General features: G+C 40.5%; 1 protein-coding gene across 4 annotated transcripts in view; it reads left to right on the top strand.

The window, feature by feature from the left end:
- CACNA2D3 (calcium voltage-gated channel auxiliary subunit alpha2delta 3) overlaps positions 1-20,006 on the top strand; it is a 790,850-nt gene that overhangs the window by 491,735 nt on the left and 279,109 nt on the right. For all 4 annotated transcript variants that reach the window (XM_036219353.1, XM_036219351.1, XM_016156350.2 and 1 more), the window contains one exon: positions 14,177-14,255. In XM_036219353.1, coding sequence (XP_036075246.1) covers positions 14,177-14,255 — 79 coding nt within the window. The remainder of the gene's footprint in view (positions 1-14,176; positions 14,256-20,006) is intronic.

The following is a 20,006-nucleotide window of genomic DNA, read 5'->3' as shown; positions in this document are numbered from 1 at the left end:
TAAGACAAGGAATAAAAGGGAAACTTAATTTAGATAAAATGAGGAGGGAAGGACTTTGGAAGGTAGAAAGTTTTGTGATGAGACCTAACGGATGTGAAGGAGGTAGCCATGCTAATATGTTTCAGTGCATTGGGAGTAGCTTATGCACAGGACGTGTGACAGGTGTTCAAGGAATTGGAAAAGGACAAGCCTTCAGGAAGAGGGGTGGATGGATGGGAATTTGGCAATGGTGTGGAGGAGTCAACCTGAGGTGAGATTGAGGAACAGGGCAGGTGCCAGAGAATGGGGGGCTCGTGATTCTTATTCTAAATTAAATGGAAGGCCCCCGTAGAACTTTGAGCAAAGGAGCAACACTATCAGATTTCTATTGTAAAAAGCTATCCTGTGGAAGAGCTCAGAGAAGAGGCCTAGTTTATTACCCAGGTGAGAGTCATTAATGGCTTATAACAAGGTATTATATTTAGCAGGAAGCTCCAAAAATAGTTTTTTCTCCATTCTATGTTATAAATTAGCATTATTTTTAACATTGGCTGTCATTAAAAGTCACCCACTGTTCTGAAAGACAGAGTTTCCAGGCTATGACAGGTACTCTGGCCCTTTCTCCAGTGTAGTCTTGTGTCCTCAAGACAAAGTTACTCCTCCAGGAAAAGCTCCAATTTCCTAGCAAGTTATATTTAAGATGCAAAATTGTGGAACTTTCTTCAGCCATTAAAACCATCAGCTTTTACCCATCTCGAGGCTCCCAGCTGGAAAAAAAAAAAGATTTTGAAAAAGCCAACTCAGTTTCAGCACACAGTATCTGTCCCTTTCCTTGATACCCATGAAAAAATCCTGGCCTCAGAAGAACAACAAACAACATATAAACAAAACCACGAAGGTGAGAAAATAAAATAGATTCTAGCTTTCAGGATTGCCAAATTTATTCTAGTCTGTATATGTTTCTCTGTTCGAATAAATTGCTCTTTTTGGTTTATATTTTACTGATTTTCTGCTGCCTATGAGAGCACCCTTTTCCATCATTCATGTACATTTCATATAAGTCTTTTTATGGGTGTTTAGCTTTTCTTCTTCAGTGCCTGAAAGCTCCTTGGGAAAAGGAATAAACTGTTTTCTGCACGACTTCACCTTTGTTGGTGCTTGTCTGGCAAATGCCTTTTTCACCAACCTATATGCACTACCAATACTACTTAGCTTTCAGTTGTTTTCTCTTACATATAAGATATAGGAAGAAAAAGAAAAAAGAATGAGGATTCATTTCCAAGAACAAAAATAGGAGGAAGGATCAGGAAGGATTTTTTTTAGCCTCATATGTTCCTCTTACCAGTGCACAAAGCTGAGAGAAGGAATAGGGCGACTTTACAATTACAGGCATTTGACAAAATCCAGCACCCTTTCCTGGTAAAAGCTCTCAACAAATTGAGTATAGAAGGAACATACCTCAGCATAGTAAAGGTCATATATGAAAACCCATAGCCAACGTCACAATGGTGAAAAGCTGAGAGCTCTTCCTCTAAAATCAGAAACGATACAAGGGCACCCACTCTCAACATTCCTCTTCCATATAGTACTGGAGTCCGGGCTAGAACAGTGAGGCTAGAAAAATAAATAAAAGACATCCAAACATGAAAGGAAGAAGTAAAATTGTCTCTGTTTTCAGATGAAGTGATAGAGAAAAACCCTAAAGACTCCACCAAAATACTGTTGGACCTAATAAAATGAATTCCATTAAGATGCAGGACACACAATCAACATACAGAAATCAGTTGCATTTCTATACACTAAGAACAAACTGTGAAAAAGAAATAAAGAAAACCGTTGCATTTACAACAGCATGAAAACAATAAAATACTTAGGAAAAAACTTAACCAAGAAGTTAAAGATCTGTATACTGAAAACTATAAGATATTGATGAAAGAAATTGAAGGAGACACAAATAAATAGATATCTTGTGTTCATGAACTGGATGAATTAATATTGTTAAAATGAACAAATATATCAATTTCCATATTTAATGTAATGCCTATCAAAATTCCATGAGGGTAGTGACCATATGGATTTTTCCTCCCCACTGTGTCTCCAGCGTTGAGCAGGAGGTTTAGTATCTAGTGAGTACCCAGGTAATACTTGGAGAGAAGATGAGTGGATGAGAAACAGAAAACAGAAAAAGGAACACAGATTGAAGGTCAGAAGGAAGGAAAAGGATACAGCAAAGGCAGAGGTACAACAGTAGAGCCCGAAACACCTAATCTCAGATGTTTTAACCCTCTGCTTGAGGGAACCCTGGGCAGCTGTTAGATTCGCAGTCTGTAAAATTAAAATATAACAATTGCTTAGGATAAAACTTTTACTAAAGACAAGACGTAAAATTTCCCCTGGATTTCTTCAAAATAAGATAATGGTGCCCCAAATTCCTCCAGAGCTTTCACTTGCTTTCCTGCCCCTTACATCCTGAGGCTACTACTCATTATGCCAAAATAGTGGTCTTCATCCAGGCGGTGTACTCTCATAGTGGGAATTCTAGGTCTTGGGAACACTGGAACTCCTGTAGGGGGCAGAAGTTGGTGTCTAGGTAATGAGAATCTATAAATAGCCAAAACCCTACAGGTGATCCCGAAATACAAGCCCCTTCCTTGCACCCCAGAGCATGTCCCTTCCTGTCTGCCTCTTGAAGAATCACAGGTAAATGGAATGAACAATTTCCTCAACAATATCCTTGCAGTCGTCTGATGAGTCCTTGACTTTCTTACTGACAGTTAGCCCCAGAAGGCAGTAAGTGAGGTGACAGCGGAAACTGCGATTTTAGACTAATTCTTAGTGACAGGGAGGATTGGTTGGGAAAATAGAAGTGACAAGAACCTTGGGAGAAAGCAACTGTGCTAGTTTAGAGTTCACAACATCTGTTGATTTTAATGTGTTTGAGAATGAATTGGGCAAAATTCCAAAATCCCAAATCCTTGGTTTGTAACCTGCCACTGTGCTGATTCAGCAGGGTAGTGGGTGGAGGGAGTGCTCCATCCAGATGCATGCTGCTTCCTGCTGTGGGGCTTTGGCGTCAGATCCCAGTGATAATACACAAGGACCACATCTGTGCCAAAGGCCAAGTGGGTCTTGGTTCCATACCCTGATCTGCACCCTTGGGGTCTCACCAGTCCAATAGTGGAGGGAGGCTAAGAGAGACAGACTCAGGGTGGAAGGAACATTAAGGAAAAAGGAAATTTTCTCTAAAGTCTGGAGAAAGGCAAGCCAAGTCATATTTTCAAGCTTCACATCCTTGGGCTTTTCCCCATACATTTTCTCTTTAGAACCCAGGCAAGAGCACCATTGGAGGTGTTCTCTTAGAATGAGAACCCCACACACACTTATTTTTTGTGGCATGAATCCCCACCACCACAACCTCTACCATTTTTCTTTCTTTGTTCCATTTCACAGCAGCCTGCCATGTAAGTACTATTATATTAATCACGATACCTCACAACTAAGGAATGAGGTTTAGAAAGGTCTCCCAGAGCATTGGGGAAGATCTAGATTCTAAAACTAGGTGTGTCTGATTCTCAGCTCTGTTTTGTATTCACTGCATTCTGCTAACCTGTCTACCCAGTCATCTCTGTGTTCTATGAAATGATGCCATTTGTCCAAAGTGTCACAAAGCATAAGGGAAAAGGAGAGACTCCCACTGAAAGTTGCTTAGAAGGGCAAGTGTCATGCCATTATTTTAACATGTAGTCTTTCCCCTACTAGGTAATCTCTGAAGCAGGTCATTATTTAAAATACGGTTGGCTTCAATCTTTGCATGGCTTCTATCTAGAATCAGGGGTAGAAAAAATACATTATAAAAGTGATCATTTACCTGTGGAAGGCCTGAAATAAGACACCACTTTCTGGCCCCTGAGCTGAGACTATAATAACAGAGATCAGAGCTTTCCACCCCTCCATTTTTTCCTATTTTATCACTGAGCTTAGTGTAAAAAGAAATCGAGGGAACTGAGCACAGGGAAAATAAAACTTCAGCTGATTGATGGCATATCCATCTAAAAATATAAGAACATATTTAAAATGGAGAAGGTGATGAAGGAAAGAACTTTCATTCCGGTAAATTCAAGTGTGTTCTATGTTGACTTCTCTTGACTTCTAAGATTTGTGAAAAGGAATGCAGAGAAGATGAGAAACTGATATTTATGAAGAACCTACTACATGCCAGGCACCAAGTGGAGCACAGTTGCCTCATTCTGCCCTCACAGCATCTACATTTTTGTTTGGAGAGAGAAGTGGACATAATTCAAATAAACAAACAAATCATTAAGATAACTGAAAAATGTACTGAGTATCATGGAGACAAATGAGGTGGTATGAAGAAGGATAATTAGGGTGACGGGGAGTTAACCATGCAAAGTGGGAAGTGGAGAATGTTCCAGGAAGTGGGGAAGGCAGACATGAAGATCCTAAAGCCAAAAAGAGTTTGCCATGTTTCCAGATCCTCTAGGGCATCTTTGCTCTGATCAGGAGTTTGAAATATACCTCAAATACAGTGAGAAGGTATTGGAGGGTCAAATTAGGGAATGACATGGTCCCACGGTGTTTCGTGAGCATTATCTATCACCATCCCAATTTGTGGAGCAATTTTTCTTTTACATAAGAGATTTTCCAATCTGTTTTGCTTACCTTAATAGCTATACATATATGAGTTTGTCTTTTTGTTCATGGTGTTGAATGTGTAAGTCTTCTTGGAAGAAGGGGCATCCCTGTGAACAAGCAACTGTCACTGCTTGATCTCTTCAGGGTCAAGAAGGCAAGGGATACAGGGAAGGGCTTTCTGGCCATACAAATTCATAGGTCGTGCAGTGGCCGGCAGCCTGAAGCCTGGAGATGATATTGTCTCAAGAGCTCTAGTATCAGCAGAGGGGATTTTTATGGTATTGACAATAGTGTTTTGAGTACTGGCTCTATGCCAAGCATTGTGCTGGAGTCTTTCGATTCAAAAATGAATTAAATGGGGGTCCTGTGTCTGTCCATTCTGTCCCTGCTCCTTTAAATGTGGTCATCTGAAGGTTTCATGAGTGGCGTGTATCATAAGAACCACAGTGATGCCTATTTTGTCTCGGGGCTTCTGATGTCTCTACCTTGCTCCTTCATGTTGAGGACTCATTCCTGATATGACTTTTCTGGATCTGATCATGGATATCGCTACCTGGTACACATATCATTGGAGATGGGCATGCAAATGGATGTGTGAACTTCTCTCCACATTTGGCAAGCACTTCAGATGAGAGCCTATCTTGATTGTCCGAAGAGCACAATTTGTTTTTGAAGAATTTATAGTGCCGAATACAAGAAGAATATAAGACAGAGGTTCTTAACCTGAGATCTAGAGGTTCCTGGAGAATCCAGGTTTGAGCTTTTGTGGAAAAATGCCCCAGACTTCATGGATCTTGTCTGAAATTGCAAATATACATACAGGATTGGGCATTTTCTTGTAGGGAGAAAGTCCATAACCCTTACCAAATTCTCAGTGGATTTTATGATTGTCCAAAGGTTAATAGAAGTGGTCATTGTTACATCTCTAGTGTTACACCGATTGTGTTGGGAACTGTCAATCCCATTATCCTTAGTAATGACAAATATCAGTGATGACTTGTCCAAAACCTCCCTTAGGAAAAAAGTCCTCTTTTTTACCCACGAAGTCAATTTCCTCATCAACCAAACCCCTGGGCACCAGGAGGGGGCATCTATGGAAAGGAGACTGACCTTTCCTCAGCTCGCATTGTTTAGTTTTACTGATGAAAAATTATCTGAAATACAAGTGGAATGCAACCCTAACTTACTGAAATTCATAGCTTCTGACCTCTTTTCATCCATTATCTCATTTGCTGTTAATCATAGTGAGTGGGGTGGGTGGATGATCCACAATATATAGGTAGAAAGCACAGATCAGAGTGTTTAACTAACTTACTCAGATCACCAAGCCAGTAAGTGTAAAGTTGGACCCACCTGGAACCTGGGTTCTCCGATTTCCCACTGTCTTAGAGGTACCCAGGATTTGTTTTAATCAGGTGGGGTAAGGCACACAGCCATGGAAGTGACTGTTTTGAAGGAAGAAGTTTATTATACTCATACTCCCTCAGAAACAAGAGACACGTAGGGCCACATGGGTGCACCAAGGCAAGATGAGTGGGCAGAGAGGGGGAGGCAGAGTTTGTGAGCTGAAGACTTTATTGTTTCCAGCAAGATAGGCAGGTTTAGGGTTGAGTAATTTCAGCGGGCCCTGGAGTGTAGGGGCTGTGCCTTGTTGTCTGGTACCTGACCCTGGGTGATTAGGACAGGTGGAAAATGGCCCAGGGTGTAAGCACCTGATGAAAGGAGGTGGTTTGAGGCTCGGGCTCTGAATTGGTTGGTTTGTTTATCAAAGGTGCACTTGTAGGCAAGTTGTATACAATCTCTAGGAATTAGCTAACCCTGGGAAGGGCAATTTCTTCAGAGCAGGAAGGCTCCAGATATCAGAATGTCAAATATACAGAAAATAAATAGATATAGTTAATGTCTTGGTCCTGCTCCCTGAATGAATTTTATCGCCCACCTCTGAGGATGCTTGCAGCTTGACTTCTTCTCTATTAAGTGATAAATCTCTGCTCCACTGTGCTAACCTAGGTCACAGTGTCTGGGGGACCCAGAGACACCTGTCTCCTTCACTATGACAAAACACATGGACATAAAACTGGACTTCCATCTCCCTGGCCAGAAGATTACAAATGGTGATTTTTTATTCTGTTTTGGGATATTTTCAATATCACACATGAGGTATCAGGGGCTGTGCTTGAGAGGAAGGAGATTATATCGACTCTTAGAGCATCCCCAAAATGACAGTTCATTTTTCATAATGATCTATGATATTCATTTGTTGAAATTTTATTACTTTTGTAATTTAATTCAATTTTTCCTATTTTATCACTGCTCAGGGCAGCATTACCTTATTTGCCTCTCTCATCCTTGCCTCTCTCATCTGGATAAGGATATTTCTTCTTTTATTATGAGCATGATGACTTTTAGATTAAAGCAGCCTACTCAATATAACTGTTTCCACTGGTGTCAACCTTCCCTGAGTCCACTTCTTCTCTTGCAGCATTTTTATGAAGACACATATTGGCAGTGATTTATGAAGCATTTTTTGTGAATAATAAAGTCCCAATCTTCATCTTCTACTTAGAGATTAAAGATTTTATTAAGAAATGTTCCTCTGCATCAGCAATCATAGAAATGAGTAATTAATAATAGAAGTTCGTTAGGAATATCTTTTGTGAAGATATAGATTAAGAATATATTGAGTAACATCAAATTGACTTTAAAACATAAAGACATCAGGAGACCGCTTTCTGAAGCTGAACTAGTGCACCATTTTCGAGAAATCCTGGAGGTACTTTAGGAAATAATTGAGTTGATGGCAGTGAGTTTGAAGGGACATTAGCAGGTGAGAAGACGTGAAGCTGAGTTCACATGCTTACGTGAAGAAGCTGCCACTTAGCTGAATTAAAGTTTAGAACCAAGCCATGGATGTGGGCACCCATAGGTACTGGATGATTCTTTTAGCAAATTCAATTATATCTATAATCCATATAAATTGCAGGTTTTTAAAGGTAGAAATTTATAGTTAAACGTTATTTTAAAATAAAAAATTGCCTTATTTTTCTATAAAAGCAGACTGTGTATTCAGAGGCTTCTCAGTGCCCAGTCCCCAGCCCTTTTCTCTGTGTCTGGGAGCAAGAGTGGGATTATTGCCATTTCAGGGAGCAATGTTTTGGGTGTGAACACCAGCTCAGCAGCTATAGATGTTCAGGTATAGATCTGTCCTTTGCTGGGGAAAGAGGAAAGTGCAGTTGGCTGATCCTGCTTGCCTCGTCTGGTTGGTGTGTCATGTTCCTGCCTTGTCGGATGGACATGAGCTTCTTTAAAAACATCACCTTGATCCATTTCCTCTCTTTTGATTTTTAGCCACCTAGCAAATTGTAAACTCTTTGAAGTTCATCCTCAATCCTTAGCAATAAATAGAATCACCTTTATTGGAAATGGCTCCAGTGATTTCTTAAATCACAGTCCTGATTTCCTTTGCTCAGGTCTCATCTTCTTGGAGGTATTTGTTTTTTAAGTGTTGGCACTGTTGGTTCAGACCCACCATGGGTGCTTTTTAAAAAATCTAGATTCCTGGGCCTTCTTAACCTGAATCTCTGGAGTGTAGGTGCTAGGGACTCTACCTTTAACATGCAATTCAAAGCTCCTAGTAATTCTGATGCACAGTGAAGTCTGACAACTCTCACTACCCTGGCAGGAGCCACTGTGTTTCTCACCTAAAATGCTACAGTTCCCTCTTACTTAGTATCTGTTTCTACTCTTATCTCCCTGTGGCTGTGTTCTCATACTTGACCTCACTTTGCAACCTCCACAGGGCTATTAAAAGTCGGGCCCTGGCTCCAGAGGTTCTGACTTAATTGTTCTTGAATGGGACCTGGGCATTCAGAATTATAAGATCATCACAGGAAAATTAAATGGACAGCCTGGTCGAGCACAACATCCTATGGCCAATTCTCTACACTGCAGACATAATGATCTTTTACAATATTATATGTAGCTCATGTCAGGCTCCCACTGAGTTCCCCCATGGCTTTTGTTATCACTGGGTGGGGGGGGGGGGCATTCTCTAACAGTGACCCACAAGGGCTCACATAACTTGGCACCTGTTGTCTGCGCTCATCCGCTACAGCCTCTCCTAGCTGACTCCACTCCATCCCCACTGGTCTCTTTAATATCCCTTAAGCATCTCTATTTCATGGACTTTGTACCTTCTGTTCCTTTTACCTGGAACAGTCTTCCCCAAAAGCTGTATGTCTTGCTCCCCTCCACCACCCCCATTTTATTCAGATCCCTGCTCAAATATCATTTTACCAAGGAGGTCTTCTCTTCCTTCCTTCCTAAAATAGCAACCCCCATTACTCTCTATTGCCTTACTCTGTTTTATTTTCTTCATAAGCATTAAATCAAAAATTAAATAAACATATGATTTTGACATGTTTCATGTATCACATTCATGAAAATGTAAACTTCCTGAGGACAGAGAGTTTGCTTTGTTTATTCATCATATCCCCAGCACCAAGAAAGGTCCCTGGCACACAGTAAGTGCTCAGAACTTACTTGCAGCAGATGGATGGCGAACTGCTACTCTTGGACTATGTCAAAAGCATGGGCGTTGGTGATCTCTCATTCATTACTGTAGGGACACGTGTAAGCTGCAGCAGCCTATTTCCTGGCTGTGCAGTTGTCCCATTATAGCTTTACTAGTAGCTCCTTCCCTTCTCCTATTTTAGTGGCTATGGAAAGGAGAGAATTTGATTCATCATCTTTGCAAACTCAAACTGCCTACATTTACCAAAGGTTGAGAAGAATGATGCCCCTCTAAGCTTTTGGCGAGAATTGCATCTATATGAGTAAAAAGCATAAATCTGTTTTTTGGGGGAGGGAAACTGAATTGAGTTTTTTCTTTATTTCATTTGGGAAATTTTATACTAAGTAGATTAAATTAAGTGACTTTGAACTTCAAAATGTCCACATCTTAACGTTTTATTAAGCTTAATTGGGTTTGTAGAACACTTAAAGACCATCCGAACTTAAGTAGGAGATCAAAATGAACTAATAGGTTTATGCAGACTTTTTTCCACCCTGCCTTTTTTCCACCCTGTGCTGCATTAATGAAAGTGGTGCCTTCATGCCTGCAGATGATGAGCACACAGGCCTGGCTTTCTGGAGAGTGTTGGTGTGTCCTGATGATTGCCCGGATCTGAACTGTGCTATGAATCACTGTGATCATCAGTGGTATGCACCTGGCTTTCAGGACCACCCCTGGTCTGCCTCTGCTAAGGCTCTTTGCCACATCAGAAAAGCAGTTGGGCTCAAGGCAGACTTGCAAAAGTTTGTTTGATGGCACTTCTTAGGGAAGAAGTCTCCAACCATTGGAAATAAAATCCATCAGGTTACAGGATCTGTTAGCAATGGAAATGAGCAATTTGACTATGTTCTTCATAGATGTTTTGCACTCCGTTAATTGAATGGTAAAGTAGCCCACCCTGGAAGATGCAAGGCCAAGACTTAATTTCCACATGTCATCTCTTCTGTGTCTGATTTCCACGGCTACGTTTATTTTGCCTATGTCCTTAACAGAATGGTTCAGGAAGTAGCAGTGTCATGACTTTCTTTTTGTTTTAAAGTGATCTTTGAATATTAAAGCAATACGCATTCATTTGTAAAAACATTCAAAATGAAATTGAAATTTCTGAAGTAAAAAGTATAAGTCCCTTTTTCAAAAAAAAAAAAAGCATTCTATGCTAAACAATACTCTACGACCACTTTTTTCACCCTACCGGTTTATAATGGAGGCCTTTTTCTACATGAGTACATAGCTGCGTGGTATTCCACTGCATGAATGCACTGTAAGGTTTTTAGCCAATCATCTATCAAGAGACAATTAGGATTTAACAGTTTTTTTGTCCATTACAAATAATGTGAACGTCCTTGTACTTTTATCATTTTTGTGTATTTGTGAAAATGTGTTAAACCGAATGACAGGAATTTAAGAAGACATTAGCTTTACAGTTCTCCATACTCTACCACTTCCTTTCATCTTTGTTACAGGTTGGCCCCCTAGGCATTTTATTTGTGATCCTGGCTATACGATAAATGCCTAAAGGCAGAATTACTGGTTCTGAAAAGAATCACAATTATAAAATGCTATGGATATTGTGAAGTTGCTCTCTAAAATATTTATTTTGGCGTAAAACCTCTTTTCTTTTTGTTGTCAGTTGAAAGGCATTATTGCGAGAAATCCAGGGCGTGAACCCAGTATCATTTGATTATGTTTACTTTATAGGCAGAGATGCAACAAGTCATTTCCACTGTGTTTCTACTCAGATAAGGAGCCAGTCCACTGGAAGGCAAGGATACATGTAAATGGAAATATTAAACATGATTCTGATTTTCTTTCATAATCAAAAAAATAAATACCAACCAACAAAACCAGTATAAAGCTACAAATCCTCTAGCATCTACCTGACCCAGGTGGTGATGCTGGCTGTAGAAGCTACAGCGGTGGTGACAGTAGGGGCAGTGGCGGTTGTTGTGGTGTGTGTGGGGGGTGCTGGGGGGATAGTGCTGGTTTTCATTATTGTAATTATTCTTAGTGCAGTTATTCTTGAGCAATCGTGTCTGGTCTCTGAAGTTTGGCACAATCCTACTGGTTTTCCAAATGGGTTGCCATCTTTTAAAATCAGGAATTATAGAACTTTTCCAATGACTCACAGCATTGTTCTGGAGTTTTACCTATGCCTCAGAGAGAGTTCAGTGTACCCTGTGGTTCTTCATCTGGACGGCATTGGAGGTTTGGTGCACCCAGGTACCTTTACTCAAAAACAAATAGGTTGCTTTGTGTTGGATCTTTTCCTCTTTGCCTACAAAGATAGTCTCATAGCTTCATTTCTCCTAAAAGGTATTCATTATGCTTTCTACTTGGTTAAGAACTGGGGGAAAGCAACTTTTTTTTTTTATCTGTCTAGTGTTTTCTCTTTAAATAGCTTAGATTTGAAATGAAAGGCAAAGTGTTTTGAAAAAAAGCATGAGTCTGGTCTCAATAGGCAGTATTCTAGTCCTGGCTCTTATGGATGTTGGCTCTGGGCCTTGGAGCTGGTGGAAGTTTTCTGTGTTGACAGAACCAGCATCTCCAGGTAATTAATAGGAGATCCCAGTGTTATCATGAGGTCTTGGAAAACCGCTCTGATTAGATAAGGACTTGAAATTCAAATCACTTCACTTAACTGGGCCTCAGTTTCCCACTAAATCAGACATCATCAGCTAAATGCCAACAGTGGCCAAAAAGAAAAAGTAAAGGGGGGATATCTTGTGTAGGGGGGTCGGTGGTAATCATCTTTGACTATACAAGGCTGAATCTTCCCTCCTCACCCTCAAGAGAAGCCAAAATCTCCCAATTAAAAAAAAAATTTCTTTTTTCCAATATGAGTCCAGTGAGAATAATGTGGAAAAGAGCTAGGGGGATAAAGAGAGGCAAAGGCTTCTCTGTCTGCTCTTCCACACAGGAAGCCCCCTTCAGGAGCTGTGATGGCTGAAACGGCTGCCTTACTGAACACAAATGAGGACAGACTAAGCCTATATAACAACGTATATTTAAACTTCTCTTTATTAGAAATAAACCATCACCTAAAAACTAGTTTTCAAGTTGTAATTCACAGACAAGAAGATATTTGTAATTAAAATAAAATAGTTTTACATTCAGCTATAAGCACTTCTATATTTTTATCCATTTATATATTGAGTTGTAATGTTCCAAGGACTGTGTTCCACTGAGTCATAGCCAGAAGAAAGAAACGTATCCCTTCTTTTTCCTTGTCAAGTGGATAATCCAGTGGAGATCAACTTCACAGATGTAATTACACAAGGTACTAGTTAACATAATCATAATAAAGGGTCTGAAGGAAGAGTAGGGGTGCTGGACCCAGTCTGGATGAGCTAAGGAGCCATCAGCTGGTAAAGCCTTTGGTGCCGCATTGCAAGCATTGTTCATCTACTACCATGTCTTCATTAACTCAGTCTCAGAGAAGTGGCCAACGGACTGTACTTGGCCAGCCATAAGAGTTTTATTTGAACTGTATAGTGTTGACCCACAAACCACTATAAACTTGAATGAAAGGGTTAACCTGTTTAATTCCTTATCTTTCTTCTATCTAACCTTCAAGTACTACTTTGGCAGGTATGTGATGGTTTGTTTCAAGAATTATGTCTGACTATTTCACTCAGCATAATACCCTCTAGGTTCATCCACGTTGTTGCAGATGGCAAGATTTTATTCTTTTGTATGGCTTATATTCCATTGTGTATATATATACTACATCTTCTTTGTCCATTCATCTATTGACACACACCGAGGTTGCTTCCATATCTTGGCTATTGTAAATTATACTGCAATGAGCATTTGAGTGCATATATCTTTTTGAATTAGTGTTTTCATTTTCTACAAATAGATACCCAGAAGTGGAATTTCTGGTTTGTATGATAGTTCTGTTTTTAGTTTTTTGAGGAACACCATATTGTTTTCCATAGTGTCTGCAACCATTTACAATCCCAACAGTGCACAAGGGTTCCCTTTTCTCCACATTCTCACCAAATACTGTATGATTTCCCTATATGTAGAATTTAAAAAGCAAAACAAGGAGAAACGGACTCATAGGTACAGAGAACAAACCGATGGTTTCTGGAGGGGAGGAAAGAGAAGGTGAAGGGGAACAAGAGGTACACACCTCTAGAGAAAAAAAGGTCATGGGGAGGTAATGTATAGCATAGAGAAAATAATATCATAGTAACTGTACAGTGATGGACGGTTTCTGGACTTTGGTGATCACATCATAAAGCATATAAATGTCAAACCACTATGTTGTATACTTGAAACTAATATATTGTATGTCAATTATACTTTAATAAAAAATAAACAAACAAAATACTCTGGCCTCATGAGAGATAGTTGAGAAATCAATAGAAAATAAGAGAGCGAGGGTTTTATATATGTTCTCTGCTCTTCAGGAGTCAAAAACTTAGGAAGGCTTGAGAAAGTCTTCATTGGTCTCCTGGCTACGGGCTGTGCCTCTTGACCTTCTAAAATCACACCAGACACCACAGATGGCAAGAGAGTGTCTGCAGTCTGTCCTCACCATTGAGGAAAACGTTGAGGGTCTTTCAGTGATGTTTTTATTCCCAAGAAGAGCACACTCTGCATTTCCTGTGTGGATAAGGAAAATGGTTGTGGATTTGGTCCAGACCTGGAAGATCTTTGTCCATATGTGTGCAACAAACCCAGGCCCGTGATGCTGCCAGTCTCTCATTTCAAGTTAGTCTCCTCTGTCGCAAGTTCCACGCCGAAAAACAACCACCACCAGTGCCATATGGTTTGAAAGATCAAAGGCTCCAGTTCTGAATATATTTCTAGATGACTGTACTTCCAATGTTTTAAATATGTTCCTACAGATGGGAAGCATGAAGCATTAAAGAGGTAAACCACATGTGTTTGAACCGTGCATGTGGTCTGTGCAGTACAGTGGAAAGAGAATATTGCTGATCCGTGTGTTTATCTTCCTCTCAGGTTCGCATCTTCACATACCTCATTGGACGGGAGGCAGCTTTTGCAGACAATCTCAAGTGGATGGCCTGTGCCAACAAAGGTAGGTCCCTCTGATGTGCTTGGTTCTGAATAGCTTATCTTTGGATGTGCAGAAGTTGAGATAGTCATGAGAAGATAGAGAATTCTAGAAGGCTGTTGAATTCTATAATAAGGTCTGGATGTTTCTAAATGATTATTGATAGACTTGTAACAGATTCTTCCAAAATATGTTTATGAATTTTTAGGGCATAGTCAAGTGCAGTCGCTTAGCCTCTCTACTCTACTGCTTAGTAGCCAAGTGACATTGGAAGAATTTACTGTGCACCAAATACCCATGTGTCACTTACCATTCCCAAGCGAGGCCTCAACACTGGTTCTGGCCAATAGCATGTAAAGAAGAGCAACCTCTGTCATTTATGGGTCAAAGGAATTAAGAGGTGGTGTGGTGGTGTCTATACTCTTCTTGTGCTCTTGGAACTCTGAAGCTACATGATAAAAAAGTCATGAAATAGAGAAACCTTCATCAGTGTGGTTCCCCGAGTGACTTAGCCAATACAACTAATTAAGTCAACTCTAACCTGCCTTAATGTTCTAATTTTAAAAATGGAAATGGTGATAATAGTTCTTCCTTCGATTCTTATTAAATATAAGGATTAATGAAATTATGTATATTAGGTACCTAGGTCAGTGTTGGTACATATAAGAGCTCAGTAATTGTTCACATGTTAATTGATTAATGATGCCCTGTTGTGTGTAAGCAGTAATACTTTGGGGAAGGCACAGTCTGTAAAGAGTGTCTTCTCATTATACAACAACCAAGACGGCCCAGCATAGAGGCTAATAGATGGTAAAGTCCAGCTGCCTTAAGTCTTAACCTAGGCCCCATCATCCCCAACCTGTGCAAGTTACCAAACCTATCTGGGTCTGAGCTATGTCATCTACAGAATGGGAGAAATGATGATACTTGCCCCATACAGATATTGTGAGCATGATATGAGACTCTGCAAGTAAAGCTGATGGCTCAGTGCCTGGCGCATAAATACTCCACATTATTTCCTAATGTTATATGATCCGTGGACACGTCTTATCTTCCTTCTGAGGCTGCATACTCCATGAGGGCAGCCTTTGACTCTTATTTCTTCTTGAACACTGTTTGAAAAATGAGTAAATTGACAATAAATAATAAAGGAAGATTTGTCTTGTTGCTCATATATTGTTATCGATGGATTTCAGTGGTCTATTTTTATATTGCCTCCTAAGCCATTCTTTTTAAAAGTCAAAGTGTTTGCACAGTAGTGGAGGAAAGAGGAATCAATGAGGGCCTTGGAGGTCTTGGATCTAGATTTAGTGACTTAAGACAAAGTTGCTCCCTGAAATTAAAAAGAGGAATGTTTTGAAGAGAGAGGGGAGTGACTCAGAATCCAGATTGGGAAGGGAAGCTTGAGTCTCATGAGGGACCAGGGAACTGTGTTTTTGTTTTTCTTTCCTCTGTTTTTTTTTTCTACATGCCGTAACATTCTTCTCTGTGAATAGACCTTCTCTGCTGTGGCATGTGCACATCCAGAAATCGCTGCCCTACACTGTATAAACCCCTCTATCCACACAACTCACACTTGTGAGCAAGGCATAGTATTAGAAAGGGGTTTGTATCATCTTCATTTGAGATTAATCAGCAACTCTAAGTTCTGATTTCAAGTCCCCCACCTCCATCCCAAAGAAGATAATGACACCCAGCTTGGGCCATATCTCTCCCCTGGTGAACTGGGAATAGTAGAGGTAAGCCCACAGAGAAAAATATATGTGTTCTGAGGGGCTCAGCATTGTGGGTGGATGGGTGTGGGTAGTTCTCAGGGAATATGTGCATAGCCAGGCAAATAAACCTCTGCATTTCTTTTCCTTTGCTTGGCATCTTTATTTATCCACATCTACTTGGAACAATCTTTTAAGCAAGTCTCAATATCCTTATCTAAAAAGTGGAGAGCTGCATGGAAGTTTTTAACATTTCCTTGAAGCTCTAAAATAACACATTCTACAATTATTTTAGTTTATTGGCTGGCTCCCCTCACTAAAGAGTATCAGTAATTCTGACTGTCTCAGAGTAATGCATCTGGCATCATTTCAGGGGGCATATGGAAGGAGCAGAGGCGATGGAGGCTGAGTGGATTCTAGACGTCCTCTGGGTAAAGAGGCCACTCTTGAAATAATTTTTGGAACTTTGTTGACATTTGAAAATGTTGAGTGAGCTAAACTTTTCCTGTGTGTGTGTTTTTTTCTTTATTCTGTGGTCTTAAAAAAGGAGTTCCTTTCCATTTTTAAAAAATGTTGTTGTTATTCTTGCCACATCAGATTGTAACCCTTCCCATCAGCTAGTTCGCATTTCGTCACGGATTGTTGTTTTTACCACTGTCTGTGTCCAGCTGATGAAAATTACTCAAATTGAAGTCTTGTCTTAATCAACTAATATTACACCATAATTTCATTTTAGTCATTGTTTATAAGACTCTATGAAGCATCCTTTTGAAGATAGTTTAGTAATTCAGAGTATTTCAGGTCCTGGCTATAGAATATAGCCCTTTAGATTTAAAAGTTCTGAGTACAGCAACTTGGAAAATCCAAGAAGGTAATAGTAGCTGCTTAGCTGGCCGGGCTGTTGGATTCCACAGTGATTCTCTTCCTGTCTAAATCCAGTCATTTCTTTCCCTGCGAGAGCCAGACCTCTCAGTAGTTTCACCTTCCTCACTCTGCATCCCTCCTAAACAGCCATAAGAATAAAATGTCATTGTTTATCACTCTTCAAAGTAGCAGTTGCCATCCAAACGTTAGGTTCCAGTCATCTGTGCCCATATAAACATTGGCTTCACATTGCGTCAGTTATGGGGTTTTAGACCACGTAACATCAGTGAACAAGTATTCTTCTATGGTCATTAATTAAATCATTGTTTATAGTCTCAGATTGTTATAGTATGGAGGCAGCATAACATTTTTCATCTCAAGTGACACGAGGTCCAGTACTCTCCCCCCCTTACATACTTTCATCCTGACTCAGACAAGTTCTTCAGTGAAATGAAGCATTAGCATTCAGGGGCCAGAACAGATCCAAGGATTGCCCAGGGGAGCCTAAGGAGAAGCCTGTTGGCTGATTAGCTAGGCCTGGCCAGAGTGACCCTGGGGACGAGCAGGAGTTGCCAGGGCCAGCAAACACCTCTTCCCCAGTCAGTGGTCAAGAACTCACTCTGGGTACAGAGCTTTTTCCTTGGAAGTCTGGTAGCCATGGAGACGGTTCTCAGCCAGTGGACCTCAGCCTCAGATGCTGTCCCCTCAAAATGGATGTCTGGGGACATTTATACCCCTTCCAGGAGTTCCCTGCCTCCTCTGATTTACTAGTAAAATCCTGAGAGTCCTGGAGCTCATTGGTTTGTTTCATTTTATGCATAACTAGGTCCTATCTTGAGGGAACCAGCCCTAATGAGGCAAAGCAGCAAACCATTTTAAATACATTAAAACAATCATTGCCACTGTAAAATGGCTTGTGGAATATAAAGTTCTGCATTCACACTATTGGATAAATAAGTGAACTGGGAAAACTGAAAAGAGGGGCTGACCAGCCCGGATATGCCATAATGCTATGATGACCTTCTCTAATGTTCAGTGTGCCAATATTTTAAATAAGCACTGCCTGATTCTCTTTCAGAAATCATGGCGAGTAGAGTGTTTTCCAGCTGTGCAAATAAAGAAGGGCCTCCATGTTTGGGTTCTCAACCAATCAGTCATCATTAGGTCAAATGGAGACACCACATGAGTCTTTCTTGGTTGGCTGCTCAGCTTGTCCCTTTTTGATAGGTTAATGGTCATTCTCTCCTTATTTGAAAGAGAACGAGTGGCCTGAACCCTTCTCAGATGTTCAGGCCCACAGCTTTTTTTCCATCAAAAAATTCTTACCCTCACTCTACCTTTCTAAGAATGTTGTCCCTCAAAAAATGGATTCAAATTTATGAGGCCAGAATGGTGAGGGAAGAAAGTGGCAATTAAAACTGTTAGTATTTTAGAACAGGTGGAAGAAGGCAAAAATGACAGTTATTCAGATACCTTTGTGTAATTATTTTGGTATACTTTGACCAGTATCTCCCAATTCTCCTAACCCCCAGCCCTTGATATCCACCATTCCACCCTTTGTTTTTACAAGTTCAGCTTTTTCAGATTCCACATGCGAGTGATATAATACAGCATTAGTCTTTTTCTGTCTTACTTCACTTAGCATAATACCCTTTAGGGACATCCAGGTTGTCAAAATGATAGGATTTCCGTCTATAACTTAGCCGAATAATACCCCACTGTGTGTGTATCTTTTTTTATCTGTTCATTTATTGGTGGACACTTAAGTTGTATGCATTCTTCATGTACCTTCTATAGAACATGAGAATTTGAGTAGAAAGGGTAATACTGGTAATGACCATGAAGATGGTACCACTGTTGTTTACAGCAACTAAGGATGAAAACTAAGTGTCAGGTAGAGTGCAAAATACTTTTGTGTATTATCTCTTTGATGCTCATTAAAGCTCTATTAGGTACCTGAGAAGAAAATTGAGACCTAGAGAGGATAGTACCTTGCCCTAGGTATGAGCTAGCTGGTGGCAGAGCCAGGATTCAGGCCCAGTTGATCCAAAGCCCAAACCTAATTCTTCACCAGGATATGAGGTTACCTCTCCTTGGGATGAAGAAAGTCGTGTTTCATGGAGGACTCTTGCATGTCTCCCATAATTTAAAAGACACTAGGAAAAAGAACCTACAGGTTAAGAAAGGACTTCAACGTGCCACAGCTAATAAAGACTAGACTGGGATTTATACCCAGCCTGTGTGTTCCAGAAACAGCTTGTGTAGCCATGTGGTCAGTGTCTGACATATTACAAACAGGAACTTTAAGGCAGGAAATGAGGCAGGTTGGGACGTGGGTGCAGTGACAGAGCTGCAGACAAGCCAGCATCCCCGGCTCCACCGTGCGATCCTTTATAGTACCCTTTTCTAATGTGAAATTTGAAATTAAAATGAAATATTATTCACAAAGGGAAAAGGCTTCTTTCTAAATTTAAAGTCTGGCTTACTCTGATGGCTTCACACTTAAAAGCCCCATTCTCCAGGTGGGCACATGCTTACCGAGGCTGTGAGGCTCCCTGCCCTCATGGTTATCTTCCTCTGATTGACTCTTTCTAACTCATGTGCCTTTGGCTCTCATGGCCCATCAAGCCTCTCTTGCTGGATCTTTGTGAAGGTCCAAGGAGGTATGGAAATAGAAAGTGGTTTGTAAATTGTACATCTTTCGACAATATTGAGTACTTTTACAGTAGCGTGTGATGTTGATGGGGAAGAGGAAAATGAAAGAGAATATTGGCAGAGTCTTTTAAGAACACTGTCGTCTGTAAGGGAATGCAAACAAGGTCATACCATCAACTTCACTGCCCACCTCATTGTCCTGAGAAAACTGAAATCTGAGCACTAGCTTCATTTTCAGCTTGTCTAATTCAGACGGGGAAAAGGTATTTATAGAGACTCAAAGGGAGTAGTGCCCATCACAACAAAGGTGGAATAAGGACCTTAGCATGTGAGATACATAGCTGAGGTCTCTCACTTACGAGCAGACTCAGGGGCCCCCAGCTGTGGTGTCACGGCAAAGCAGATTATGAAATGGTGTGCCGATGGAGCACTTCATGCAAAGGCAGCTTTTAGACAGGGGACTCTTAAGAATCTTGAAGTAAAGGTGATGGAATCTCAGAAATACAAAGTACCAGGCTGTGTGTGGTTTAGCGCACTCAATCAT

Source organism: Rousettus aegyptiacus, unplaced genomic scaffold (assembly GCF_014176215.1).
Source record: "Rousettus aegyptiacus isolate mRouAeg1 unplaced genomic scaffold, mRouAeg1.p scaffold_m13_p_4, whole genome shotgun sequence".
Taxonomy (NCBI): Eukaryota; Metazoa; Chordata; class Mammalia; order Chiroptera; family Pteropodidae; genus Rousettus; species Rousettus aegyptiacus.
The sequence above is the reverse complement of the archived record's forward strand: the minus strand, read 5'-3'. Positions and strand labels throughout refer to the sequence as shown.